The 14,039-nt window shown below is 39.4% G+C and overlaps 1 protein-coding gene across 4 annotated transcripts in view; it reads right to left on the bottom strand.

Annotated features, from left to right (window-relative positions):
* Window positions 1–1,197: 1,197 nt before the first annotated feature.
* MCHR2 (melanin concentrating hormone receptor 2) overlaps window positions 1,198–14,039 on the bottom strand; it is a 28,504-nt gene continuing 15,662 nt past the window's right edge. The window contains exons 6-8 of one of the 4 annotated variants that reach the window (XR_005818737.1): window positions 10,657–10,912; window positions 2,015–2,090; window positions 1,198–1,868 (exon numbers count right to left, since the gene is read on the bottom strand). Coding sequence is in view for 2 of the 4 variants with exons in the window: in XM_040553315.1 (XP_040409249.1) it covers window positions 10,862–10,912 (51 nt within the window). In the remaining 2 variants the exon portion in view is untranslated. Of the gene's footprint in view, window positions 2,091–3,061; window positions 3,182–10,144; window positions 10,913–14,039 lie in introns of those variants that run through there. The other 3 variants (XR_005818736.1, XM_040553316.1, XM_040553315.1) reach the window with 3 other exon arrangements.

Raw genomic sequence — 14,039 nt, forward strand, 5'->3', positions numbered from 1 at the left:
TATAGTTCATAGATTACCAGTTAATATACATCACTAATAAGTTAATGAATTTTTCTGTTCTCACTTGAGTTAAACTAAATTAATGCAGTTTTTCCATGTGAAAAAACCTTCACTGCCTTCCTTTAAGCAATGGAGAAGGTAGCGACCATGATAGTAAGGTCCATGTTAGAAGACATCCTCTTTCTTTCTCTCTCTTTCCTTTTCTCTCTCTCTTTCTCCATCCATCTATCCATCTATCTGTCTATCTACCTATCTCTCTATCATACTTAATGATTTACTGTCCAACTGCTGCTCACTGTAGTCTGAATATATGTCTTCAGGTGCCTTGACCCCTCCACAGTGCAGCCAAAGAGGTTTTTCCGTCAGAGCTCCTGGAAGAAGGGTGGTTTATGTACAGAAGTGGCCTCTTCTTAAGATGTGATGGCAGAAGAAAGCAGGGCAGTATCTCATCCACAGTCTGGGCATCTGCAGCTCAATGGGAGTCACAAGGCAGCCCAGCCCTCCCTCGGTGAAAGATGTTGTCATCTTTCCTGTGTCATGTGTTCCACAGTGGGTTCGAAGATCACAGAGTAGGATCACAGATTGCAACCTCCAGAGTGCTGTAAATACGTGCATAATAGGCCAATTGGGATAGGATGAGAAGTTGGGGACTAATTGCAAGTGTGAGGAGGTGCATTTTAAGTGTTTCAGATTCACCAAGTCTCAAAATAACAAGACTGTAATCATAAATGGTCCTAGTGAAATGTTTGGTCCTAGTGAAACTCCTGAGATAAGAGCAAGTGGTCTAAAGAGAGAATATGACAAATATGATCCCACAATATGGTGAACATCAAATGTGAAATTCTGTCAATATCATTATATTTTTTAACATTTTTTTCCCCAATTTTCTTTATTAGCTGTCAAGGTCCTAATAATATTGTTTGATTACATCTTGGTGCTAGAAATCTTGTGGTTTAAGCATTGGCAACATGCAGGACTTCTTCCCTTCCTGAGACGAGTAAGAGTGCATCCTGGGCATGCATCAAGTTCCTCCCAGTACTCAATGTAGTGAGACCACTATTGAGCTCTTCAAGGACTAGAGACCCTTCACAGGGCTGTCTTGGAAGCAGGGATTTTGAGAAAAGAAAAGTGAAGGCTTATCCCTGAAATGTACAGTTTTTAAAAAAACTTAGGTTTAATAATTTCCAATGACGCACATTGTGAATTCACTTCTTTATTTGCAAGGACGTGTACAAAGGTTAATTCAAAAGTAGTTTTCCTCTGAAAAGGCCTTTTATGTCTCTCTCCTGCCTTCAATAGCTGCGGGAATGAGTGCCAGATGAGACAGCTGTATATCTACAGATAAAAATCAAAAGTTACCCCCTTCTGAGTCACCAGTAACTAAGTCTCTTGTGGTCATTAACAATTTCCATGACTTCACACACAATGTCCTGAATGTTTGCAGCAGTTTTTTTTTTTTTTTCTTTTACTACCAGAGGACTATATTTTTGCTTAATGTCTACTTCTGTCTCTATACATTTGGTTCTTCTATGTACAAATAACCATAAAAAGGCAATGGCACAATAATGAAGAATATTTTTGCAGAGAATCCCTCCTCTAGGAGCAATAACTTTTCAAATAGTGGAGCAGATCATCTTCTCACACCAACTTTACACTGATACAATTCCAGCGACAAAGCCACTTCTGAGTTACGCTTTGATGAAGGAAGTGAAATCAGGCGTATCTACAGTGACCAATAAAATTGGTACACAGATAATGCATTTTTTCAAAAACTTGACTTCAGGGTGTTTTCAATGTGGTTGACATCCTGTTCTGCCATCCTTACTTCCATGTTTATGCACCTCCGGAGATGCTTCTGGAAGTTCCCACTGAGCAGGATGTAGAGAAATGGATTAATGCTGCTGCTGACATAGCTGAGGCAAATGGAGACGTAGTAGTTCACGTAGGAGATTAGGGTTGGGTGTGAAACCTGAAGATTCACAAGCTGGATCACATGGAATGGGGCAGCGCTTACCACGAACACAATGACCAGAGCGAGCACCATCTTAGTGAGCTTCATGACTCTTTGCCTGGGGATACTGGTGTTGTATCTGCAAAATAAAAGGATCCTAAGCATGGAAATTCAAAGTGAGAAAATGATGTCATGGATTGAACATACTGAGGAATGGCAGTCATTTGAGACCAAAATCACCTGCAGTGCAAGCAAAGATCAGCTCTCTCTCTTTTTTTTTGTTGTTTTTTTTATTTGCTCATTATTTTTTCTTCTGATTAGGCTGAATTTGATGCTATGCCACACAAATACGGGAGAATTGTTTATGTATAATTGATGAAACAATGACAATTACTTCATTTAAAATGTTTGCCTTTTTTCAACATGAAAGCTGTATAGTTTTGCAACATGTTTCAAAACATGGCTATTAGGAGCTTAAGGAGATGAAGAAGAGAAGCAAACAATACTCCTGCCTGAGGGATTAAAAACCACACTAAAATGTAAATGAATTACCTTTTTCATGGGAAATTGGTTAAGTTGAGATCCAAAACACTTAGTCCTAGAAACAAAATTTGCTGACGAGAAGCTGGGAAACTGTATTTAAGCTTTGTTTCATCTGACAATTTTGTTGTGTTGCCTAGGCTTCCTCAGGCAGCCTGTGCCTCCCTGTGAAATGTGGCTGGGGCCTCCAGGGTATGGTGGCTGCTACCAGACCTGGAACCCATGTCTTCCCAGCATTTCTTGAGACCTTGTTGGACAGATGCCCTCCTGCAGCCAGAAGTGTACGGTTGAGCCATACCTTTGTGCTCTCCACAGATAAGCTGAGGACTTCTGCCATAATTTTATTTTCTGATTTTAGTCAGTTTCCTTCAAGCTATCTTGCTTCTTCCACTGAATCTCATCCCTTATGGGGAACTTAATGCAGCATCAGAAGCACAGAAAGTCACATGGTGCCGGGCCCACTTGCCATTTTAGGGCTATTCCTTTTAGCCTGTTACAGGCTAGAAGCTTACAAAACTTACAGCCTGAGCAGAGAATCTGAAACAGGAAGAACAATGAATAGCACTTTACCTTTCTGCTTTCTTGTTTTGCTGATAGGTATCTCATGTGTAACATAAAATTAAAATGTAGCAAATAAGTATCAGTGGCAAAGGAAAAAAGAAAGTTGTTATAGTAAGATAAAGTGTATACCTGTAAAAGAAAAGGCAAAGAGAAAGAACAATGTGATTACAGGAAGAAAATCTCATAAATGTAAAGAAATAAAATTACATTTTCATAAAGTGATCTCTGTTTTGTGATTCTTGATTAGAGATACATGGAACCTGTTTTTAGGTAGTAGCAGTTATTCAGAACTGTAAGTACATTTAGGAATAAAATCTATGCCCAGCAGTTCGAGAAATACTGTTGACTACAACAAGGCAACCACAAATTATACACCTTAGCTTTCCAAATTCTGCCTGTGTGTGCTTTTTTTCAGCACCTGTAATGAAAATTATTGCAAACTTCTATGCAAGACACAACCTTCTTAGTCCCCTGGTATTTTGCTAGCCTGATAGTAAACCAGTGGTGACCACTTTCTTAGCATTCATTTTTTTCAACCATTCTTGCATCAATCTACAGCATCTTTCCTATTTTTTTTCCAGTCATTTTGTTAAAATTTAAGATATTTTGTTTCTATTTCTTCTTTAAAAACCAGAGAATTTCCATTAAACAAGGAAATTATATCTTTCTGTTTTAATATGGTCCTGATAAGTGCACATAGTCTTTTTTTTTCTTGTCATCTTACAGACTGAGAGCTTAATAACTTGTTAAACTTTCTGGATACTGAATTTAAGTTCAATGTTTTTTAATCTATCCACCAGAGTCTCTTTTAACTCATCTTTATACTTTTCTGTATTAAAACTTCTGAAGCAGAATTAAACAAACCTCTGACAATTGGTCATGCCATCTGAGAGAGGATGGACTAGGCTGAATTCCCCAAATCCTTTCATCCCTGTTTTCCTCTGATTTTATCTGATTTCTTCAGGCCATTGGGGATCTCATGTCCTTCACAAGTTCTTGAAAATAATCGCTCATATTTCAGTGTTTGTTTTAACTAATACCTTAAATCTTCAGCAGTGAATTGCATCAAGCTTTCCTGACAGTAAAATATTTTACGTTCTGTACTGCTACATATTTCCTCCCTCTTTTTTTGGTGCTCCAAAGTTAGAATTCATTCCATTAAAAATCCAGCGGGGGGGGGGGGGGGAGGGGGGAGGGAGGTGGGATGGGGGGTGGGGGGTGGGAGAGGAGAAAGAAGGAGCTGGAACTAAAGAGGCTTAAACACTTTTTTTTATTATTATTTTTTTTTTTTTGGGTAGACAGCACAGGTCTACCCAAAAGTTTAGACCATGTGACTAAGTGCACAGTCCAATCGCTTCTTAAATTCAGACAGGCTTGGTGCAGTGACTACTTCACTGGGGAGCCTGTTCCAATGTGCGACCACCCTCTTGGTGAAGAACCTGTTCCTGATGTCCTGCCTAAACTTCCCCTGCCTCAGCTTAACACCGTTCCTGCGGGTCCTGTCACTGGTGATTACGGAGAATAGGTCACCTGCCTCTCCACTCCCCTCGCAAGGAAGTTGTAGACTGCGATGAGGTCCCCCCTCAGCCTCCTCTTCTCCAGGCTGAACAGGCCAAGTGACCTCAGCCGCTCCTCATATTGTCTTCACCTCTAGGCCCTTCACCATCTTCGTCGCCCTCCCCTGGACACTCTCCAACAGTTTAATGTCCTTTTTGTACTGTGGTGCCCAGAACTGCACACAGTACTCGAGGTGAGGCCGCAGCAGTGCAGAGTACAGCGGGACAATCACTTCCCTTGACCGACTAGCAATGCCATGCTTGATGCATCCCAGGATACGGTTGGCCCTCCTGGCTGCCAGGGCACACTGCTGGCTCATATTCAACTTGCTGTCAACCACAACCCCCAGATCCCTCTCTGCGGGGCTGCTCTCCAGCGTCTCGTTGCCCAGTCTGTACGTATAGCCAGGGTTGCCCCATCCCAGGTGCAGGACCCGGCACTTGCTTTTGTTAAACTTCACGTGGTTGGCGATTGCCCAGCTCTCCAATCTGTCCCGATCTCTCTGCAAGGCCTTTCCACCCTCATCCGAGTCCACAACTCCTCCAAGTTTGGTGTCGTTGGCAAATTTGCTCAAAACACCTTCTAGTCTTACATCCAAATCATTTATAAAGACATTGAAGAGGACTGGCCCTAAAATGGAGCCTTGAGGGACCCCACTAGTGACCATCCACCAGCCAGATGTGGCCCCATTTACCACAACCCTTTGATCCCTGCCCGTCAGCCAATTGCTCATAATAAATAAAAGATAATTTAATATATGCAAGACATTTTCAAATACAGTTATACTACTTTCTGATATATTTGAGCTGTTGGATTGCTCAAGTCTGTTACAGTTGTAATTTAAATATTTTCCACCTTTTAAAATAGTTGCCACTTAACTGAAGATCCAACTGGAAAACTTCTCTACCTTAAAAGTAACCTTCAGATAGCAGCGGCTTATGATACAAAACAAATTCAGCTTCTGTTTCATGACCTTTACATTTTGTAAAATGGTAGGGTGAACTTTAGTCTGTCAGATCAAAGTGGATATAGTGAGCAATTTTCGAGCTGAAAGCAGATTACTAAATGCAACAATTCATAAGCCAAAATAAAGAAAGGAGACTTAAGGGGAGGGACGTATTTTCCCTTTATTTTTTTTGCAGGAGTGGACAAGGTTTGTGTGAACTTCCATGCATTTGGTACACCTTTTCATTTCCAGATGACATCAGAGTGCACGACTAACATGACTGATGCACAGATTAACAACTTGTTTTGGAAAGAATAGTGTCAGACCACTTTAGAATAAATTCAGCAGAAGTAAAGAAACATAACAATGATTTTTTTTTCCTTTCTCTTTTCATCTTTTGCACATGCAGAATCTGTGATGCTGGGTCCAGCTGTAGGCCTGTTCAGAAGGTACTGGGTGCAGAGAGTATGTAACAGAGGCTGAAAATTTCCATTGCTCTGAGTCTTGGTATTGCTTTATAGCTCTCAAGCTCATGGAACTCCACAAAGCAACATGAGGGGAGAAGTACAGAATTGTTCTGAAATGCCTTTGAGGTGATATAATCACAGGAGATTCCCAGAACCCAGCACAAACTGACCTCACTTTGGTGCTGCATATTTGAACTGCCATGGATATGGCTCTCGTCAGCAGGGTTTCATGGAGGAGACCCCAGCAAAGAGCTGATTCTTGTCACATTGCTGCCAGCTTAGGGATAAGATCAGTTATGGTCTCACCTGATATGTGATGAGAGGTGTACTGCTAGCGCTGCTAATGGCATCTCTACCCATCACCACTCAGACCATGGGTGACTGGAAGCTGACAGCTGCATCTCAGCCCCATATACACCAGGTCACCCCCCTGCAACAGGGAAAGTGCAGGCAGAAGAACCCGACCTCTGCCAAGAGGAGTTGGTGGGTGGTAAGGAACAAAAGCATCAAAGAGAAATGGGAGAGACACAATTTATGAAGAAAACTCATTTCATCCCATTATTGATTCATAATTCTTCAGTTAATAAAAAGCAATGCAGCTAAATGAAAGAAAGCTCCTGGATGTCAAAGTTTTACACAGAAAAGGGGAGAGGAAGATTTGGGGCATTCTTTTTGGTAGAAAATATTTTATGGTAGAAAATATTTTATGATGAGCCTCTACAAAATGAATCAAAAATTTCATTATCTCCTTTTCAACTATATCACAAGCCTTTTTACATGCATAAGACCAGAAGAGTTTTACATAGTGGCAATGAAACACGGCTCTCTTGTGGGAAGTAGATCAGCTCAGTTTCTTTTAAAATGACTGAAAGCTCTGAATCATAGTCACAGAATTCTTTTGAAATGGTAATTTTCTGAAAGTAACTGAAAAAGTGATTTACTAGCTGTTATGAGAAAGGCAAATGATCAGGAATCTAAACAATACTTGGAAATTGTTTTCTCAGTGATTGGTGATTCAGTTTCTCTACCAAATTTTATCCCATTTCCCTTTATGGCAGAGTATTTAAATTTTCTACAAGATGAAGGCATGAATCTGAAAAATATTTAAATACTGGTGGTTTTTCATTGATTTTTAGTGCTTGTAGAGCAGAATAAATTGACTGTCCAACAAACAAAACAGTCAAAGCTAGTGTAATAGGAATGTTAATGTGGTTTCAGGCACTGCCTAAGAAGGCACACTTGTTCTAAAGTGTTATTGTCTGCACATGGAATCCCACAGCACTCATGTTCTGCTCTTTAAGAAGATTTGGAAGGTACAACTTTCTTGCAGAATACTTTTTTTTTTTCTTTCTTTTTTTTTTTTTTTCTCCAGAATCTAATGTTTTTGGTGTGTTCTGAAACAAATAGGTAGTAACACAGCAAATGAAAGACTATGTCAATCAGTGAACTACTTATCTTGTTCACAGATCAAGTGAGAAAAATCCAGAAAAAAATACAACCTAAACACAATAAAAGCCTGCAAGAGACAGTCAATAACAATTGAAACCATTACACAATTGAACAACTAAAAGTCAGTATAATAACATCATACCTTATTAAAAGTATTTCATGAAAGAAAAAGAGGTGTAAACCTCAGTTGCTTGGTATTATTGCTCTTGGGCCAATGAAGGTTAAGAACCACTGCATAAGGTTAAGAAAAATTCATATTTCTTGTGATAAGAATTTATTTTCACTCTTGGTTGAATATGAGTATGAAATATAGTTTTTTTCATTATTCAAGCCGTGGAACAACCAAGTTCTTTTCAGTAAATAAGGTTAAAGTAATGACCATTATAGGTCGAATCAGCAAAAGGCATTTCTACTGGATGGCGTCTTAAAAAACTATGTCTAACGTCATGCTGTTATTCTCAGTCATGATGGTGATAAAGAACATTTTGGTTTTACTGTAGTTCTGTAACTACAGAAAACAAAACAAAAAAAACCAAAACACAACACCCACAAACAACAACAAAACCACCACCACCAAAAAAAAAGAATCCTACCTCTTACCTACAAGCTACTAAGAAAGAACTTCTCAGAAATCCTCTGCATCAGCAATGTAAGAACTGATTTGTAGCATTCTTGGCACACCAACTCTCCTGTTTCACTGGTTGCCTCATAGAAATAGCTTCTGACATGGATACTGCTTACAGGATCAGTGTAATTGATGGTAATTTACAGGCTTATAAGGTTTTTAAAACTTGTGATTAGTCCTGCTTTGCACAAAATTTGACCTCTTAGTCTCCATATAAGCATGGCATACTATGTATGCTTTGAGCTTGCTTTCATTTTTCAAGAGCAGCAAACAGCATCTCCAGACAAAATAGGGGAAGAATACAGCCCTTTTTTAAAATCAGCAGTGGAGATATTTCCAAATATCAATAATGAAGAAATTTCAGTGCACAATACAAAAACCATTAGTGAATAAACTGTGAATTAAATGAAGTACTTATGAAAAAATAAAAGTGTGTAGGATGGAGATAGGACATATGGGGTTTCATGCACAGAGAAGTGGCATTACTAGCTGATGTGGAGTAACAATTACACCTAACCAGGCCCCCTCTTCCCGATAGCTGCATGAAAGATGACAGGACACCATATTACAACCCATCAATCACCTCTGAGACATGCCTACTACTTGCCATTCATGGGTGACTGAACTTCAGCTGGTGTGTTCAGCTGGATGATACAGAAGTTCCTTAATGCCTTCATATCTTTTTACCTCTTAGCAGGAAGGTTTCAGTGAGGTTTCCGTTTTGTTTCACTCTGCTTGAACTCACAGTGCACCTAACCACAAAAATATTGGTTATTTGTTCTTTCATTAAGAACTGTGTATTGCACAAAGATTTTTGAGGTAGGTGAACAAATATGTATCGGGATTCATTAGCAGGGTTTGTAGATGATGGCCTATAGTTACTTTTAGGGAAGATAAAAATTAAAGGAGAGAGGGTGGAAAGGGAAAACTTTTGCCAGTGGCCAAATGGGAAGAGAAACAATGGGGGATCTCCAGACAAATATCCATCTTGGGCATCTTCTCCAGTGGGTGGTTCTCCTCATAATGTTTTTTCCACAGTATCAATATACTTTTTATCAGGATCCACTTTTTATCAGTTGCTCCTGTCTATGATGCTGTTGGTGCTGCTGGGAGCACAATCTGCTGAGGTTGCATGCTGCCTTGCTGTTAAGCTTGGGGCATGCATATTTTGGGTCCACTAATATCAACCAGAAGTTTTGACCATGGGGTAGGAAAAGGGGGGGAAGAAGGGAGGATTCTCACGCTGGTGGCAGTCGCTTCCCATGAGAACCCACCATAACAATGCCATTGGGTTTGCAGGTGCATGGCTGGGAGGATAACTGCAAGATCCACAGCGTGGGAACAAGGCAAAAGGGCTGCCTCAGAGGCTCTGGGAAAGGCTGCCGCGGCAGCTTGGATGACTGGGTGCAGAGCTGCCAGTGGAAAGCGGGCTACAGAGTTTCAGAGAGAGCTGTTAGCAATGCAAAAGACTGCTGCGCTTAAGGCACCGTGTGACATGTGGCTTAATAGAAGGTATTGCCTTTACTCAAAGGATCAGGGCACAGCGCAGCGCAGAACATGCCAGCAGTGAATGCATCTCATGTTGATCAACGTGGCTGCAGTCTAGTAGTTCAACTAATGAAGTTAGTAAGAAAACTAACTGCATTTTGGGTCATTGAAGACCATTAAGGGAAAGAAAGGGCACGTGGAAAGGAACCCTCTTGGCCTGGGATAGGTGCTGAATCCATGTCGTCAGGTTTGAGAGGTGCTTGCCACTGCCTACGTGTCCGTTGGCTCCGGTTCCTTATTCTGGGTGGACATCATCTTCTTGGATATACAGCTGAGTTTTCATAGGATTCTCACAGAAGTAAAAGGCAGTTTACTAATGATGCAGGTGAGGGTACTAAAATCTGGTCTGTATATACTTGTATTTCCCTACATATTGTAAAATGACTTTTCATATTTTCTGGATCAATTATTTTGCAGTACATTTTAATATACCAATATGTGACTATAAAGAGGTAGTCTTTCCCTGGGTTTCTAATTCTTATCATTAGTATTCATCAGAGCAAAAGAAAAAATAGTTATTTAATGACCTTAAAGATGAAAAGAAAATAATTAGACAGAATGGAATGAAAACACCATCACAAATTCAAGGGTAAAGGTAAATATAAGGGTAAATGTAAATGTAAATGATTCTTTTTCTTGATAGAATTCAAACTTTTTCCAGCCTGTCAGTATTCTGACTCATGCAGAGAAATACCTTAGTCTTCCACAAACAATAAGAAATAAATATCACCCCAAACACAAGCAGCTTTTGTCTCCACTCTTTTGCAGTGGTAGGTTTCTTATTGGCTGCTTCAGTTTAGAGGTAATTCTCAATCTTGCCTATTGTCTGATTATAGATTTGTGAAATAAAATATGAAAGGTGCATTTGGGAAAAAATACTGTTTTGAAAATAAGGGTAATTTCTGCATCAGACAGACAGTGGAGTTTAAAGGCAGACATAGGCCCTCATCTGCCAAAGTAATTATCAGTAATAAAAAGGTCTTTCGTTCAGAATAGTCTGAAGAGCACTCACCTGAAACAAACAATAACAGGAGTGTCTGGGCTGTGTCTCTGATGCAGAGAGCTGGACAAGGAGGCAGTGATGGAGCCCGCAGAGCTCCAGAAATGTGCAAGGCGCCAGGTACATGGTACCTGTTACCTGTGCCTATTACTGAACTTCTTTTTGCCTTTCTGCCAAGCTTGCTGTTACAATGCTGCTTGGAGGAAGGTCTATGAAATCAACCATCACCAAAAGTACATGGTATGATCATGAAAGCCAAGATGACAGTCTGAAGGAGAAAATATTTTGTGGGACCATAAGGTTCTAGTTAATGCTGTAGCTAGCTCCACATCATCTTGTCTGATTTCTAACAAGTCCATAAACATGTGGTCATACATATGTCATGCACATATAACAACAAGAAGGGAAACCTGTCTGAGAGCTTAGATTTTTCCTCACTTCTTTTCTCCCTGCCTCTGGATGTATCTTAACCTATTATATGTCACATCCCATGGTCTAACATTATTACGTATTGTCACAATATTGTATACTGACACTATTATTGGTAATATTGCTAATTAACATCAATTATCCAATTAATGTTAATCATGAACATATTATATGCATTGGCTTAAAATATTTGGACTGCTCCAAGAGGCAGCAAAGTGTACCACACTCAAAGGCAAATGATGGTCTGCCCAGAAGATGCAGCAAATGTCTTTTACTTTTTCTTCTGGCTGGGGTGTTTATGACTGCCTGTGAAGTAAAGCAAGGAGCAAAGGAGAAATGAGTGTGAAGACTGAATAAATGGATTAGTCCATGGCAAATCAAGTGGTTCTGGTTTTAAATATCTGAAAGCCCATGACTTTCATAGAGATATAACCCACCCTACCAGTGATACTGCCTTGGAAAATATTTCTTAGAGCAATATTACAGCAATGGGCAAATCAGGAACATATTTTCTCATGCCTGTCGATCTTGCATGCTGCAAAGACTGGCAACACCTGCCTGCCTCTTCTCAGCTGTCACAGAGCTACTTACTCCAGATTTATCTTCCCAGCCTCACCTCTCCATTTATACATCTGAAACCTTAAGAGAATTGGTTAAATAAATATTTATGCAGCTATCTAAACTGACTGGTTCCCTACGTAACTCTTCAACTCCAGGCATCTTTGCTCAGGGAACACTTCCCATGCACAGAGACACTTCGCAAGTAGGATATTCACAAAAAAAAATTATTTATTGTCTATTAAAATAGCCAACAGACAACCAGGACTACTGAGCTCCTAGGCTAAGTGTTAATGCTCTCATCAGCTCCATATGACACACTTCAGCCTTTGCTAGACAGTCGTCAACGAGAGTGAAGGGGCATCTTCAGACTCTCATTTTCTTTAGTATTTGATACCTCTTCATGCCAATGTTTCTCTTCTTGAATCTTTGAGCTGCCAACTGTTTTCACCTCAACAATCTTATCTCTGCATGCACTTTTACCTTTCTTAGCATGCATGGTTCCACTCTAGCTTTCTCACAGCTTAGCGTGTAGCAGTTTTCCCAGGAGACTGAACTAAGTCTCAGCTGTGTCTGTATTCATCTGTGCTATACCAAAAGCAGGCTTGGGATCACAGACAAGTGAACCCCTACCAAGAGGTTTACACCTTTTCTTATAACCCAAGTTTGCAGAACTAGTCAGAAGGAAGTGCAGCCTGTATGAAGGGAGCCAAGCAGGGGCACTTTGCTGTGACATGCTCCAGTGGATTCATAGTACAGGAAATGAGATATGCCTTGCAGACTCCTGCCAGACAAACAAAGTCTAGGGTGGGTTTTATCAGCTATGTCTTGTGGGCCATGCAGGAATAAGGTATGATGTGACTTCTGAAATTGCATTAGTTATTTTGGAGATTTAAGGCTTGGCTCTTTTTTTCAAAACAACATAGATCAAAAGTTCCTTTGCTAGTTTAAAGACACTGGCATTACTAAGTGTAATTTAAATCCCTTTTGAATGAATATCAAATGGCTTTCTTCGAATGTTCCAATTAACAACTTCAGTATAGGACATCACGCTGGACCCTGTTTTCACCCATCTCTCCTCTCTCACTAGACTGCAACATAAATCAATATTTGGAAAATAAGAAATGCTGCCTGCAGTGTACACAAGCCTGATTTCTCTTAGGCCAGATTTGTATCATGATATCAGGCAGATTTACTCGTGATCTACATGAAGGTAAATTACATTGGGATTGGTATCTACATTTGCCTACGGACATCCTCATGCAAAGAAGACGTTGTGAGTTGCTTCTCAGGAATTTCTCTCTTAACAGATAGGCAAATGTTCTGATAACAAGGTTTCATTCAGGTTTAATTTATGTGATGTTTGCCTATGACATAAACATGACTCTCTATTAAAAATGCATTTGATGTCTATTTTGGAAACTTTCTCATAAATGTTAATATACGTGCACAACTTGCATAGTTTGTACAGCTATCCTTAGTGTTTTTTTTCTTTCTTTCTTTCTTTTTTTTTTTTTTTTAATATCAAAGTGAGTAATGAAAAGCAAATTTTATCCATTGTACCCCTTATAAAATGACCCTTAAAGCTCCATGGAGAGAAAAGCTGTTTTTGCCACTTCTTAAAATTTTATAAAGAAATTTGATTTTCAACAGGAAATGCTGAAATAGTAAAGTCTCTTTGGAAGAGTGTGTGACATAGTTCTCTCCTGTTATGAAGATGAGGATTTTTGGGAATAAAAACATTATGACAATATGACACATATTAATTTGCATGTGGTAGCCATTTTATTCAGCTCAAGCTTCTTTTGGAAGTGCCTTCCCAGTTGTGACCCACTTCTGTCTTACTTGAGAAGTACTTTTATTTTTGAGAAATGTGAAAAAGAACATGAAGCTGTCTTATGATGCATTAGCTATAGCATTACAGAGGCATAATTATGTTTCTTGCTTTTATTGTGAATTTGTGATGATTTTAATATCAAACAAAATCTGATAAACTCTGCTGATTTTTTACAAAACAGATGGTTTAATCTTTTCACCTAATAACAGCTCCCAGGTGGATTCAGAGGTGGTTTTATCAAGCACTAAACCATTTCAGAGCTAGTTTTCTGAAAACCCTTCATCTCTCAGCGGTACTGTCATAATGGTTATTGGCAATGATTGGGACAGAATAATTTGAAGAGACTTCCCTAAGCAAGTATTATTGAGATGGAAAAACTTGCTCAAAATAGAAGTGAATGCACAGGCTTACACTCAGTATTTACAGGAATATGGGAAAAAAAATGTCCATTTTTAAGAGTTGGTTTTATTTGGTACATAAACTAACTTTTATACTGAGTTTTGATATTTTGCCTTTCCTCAGTAGGAGACCATGGCTTTTCCCTGTCGTAATACTTATCTGTCCTTTGCAT

The sequence above is a fragment of the Cygnus olor genome, chromosome 3, assembly GCF_009769625.2.
Source record: "Cygnus olor isolate bCygOlo1 chromosome 3, bCygOlo1.pri.v2, whole genome shotgun sequence".
Lineage (NCBI taxonomy): Eukaryota > Metazoa > Chordata > Aves > Anseriformes > Anatidae > Cygnus > Cygnus olor.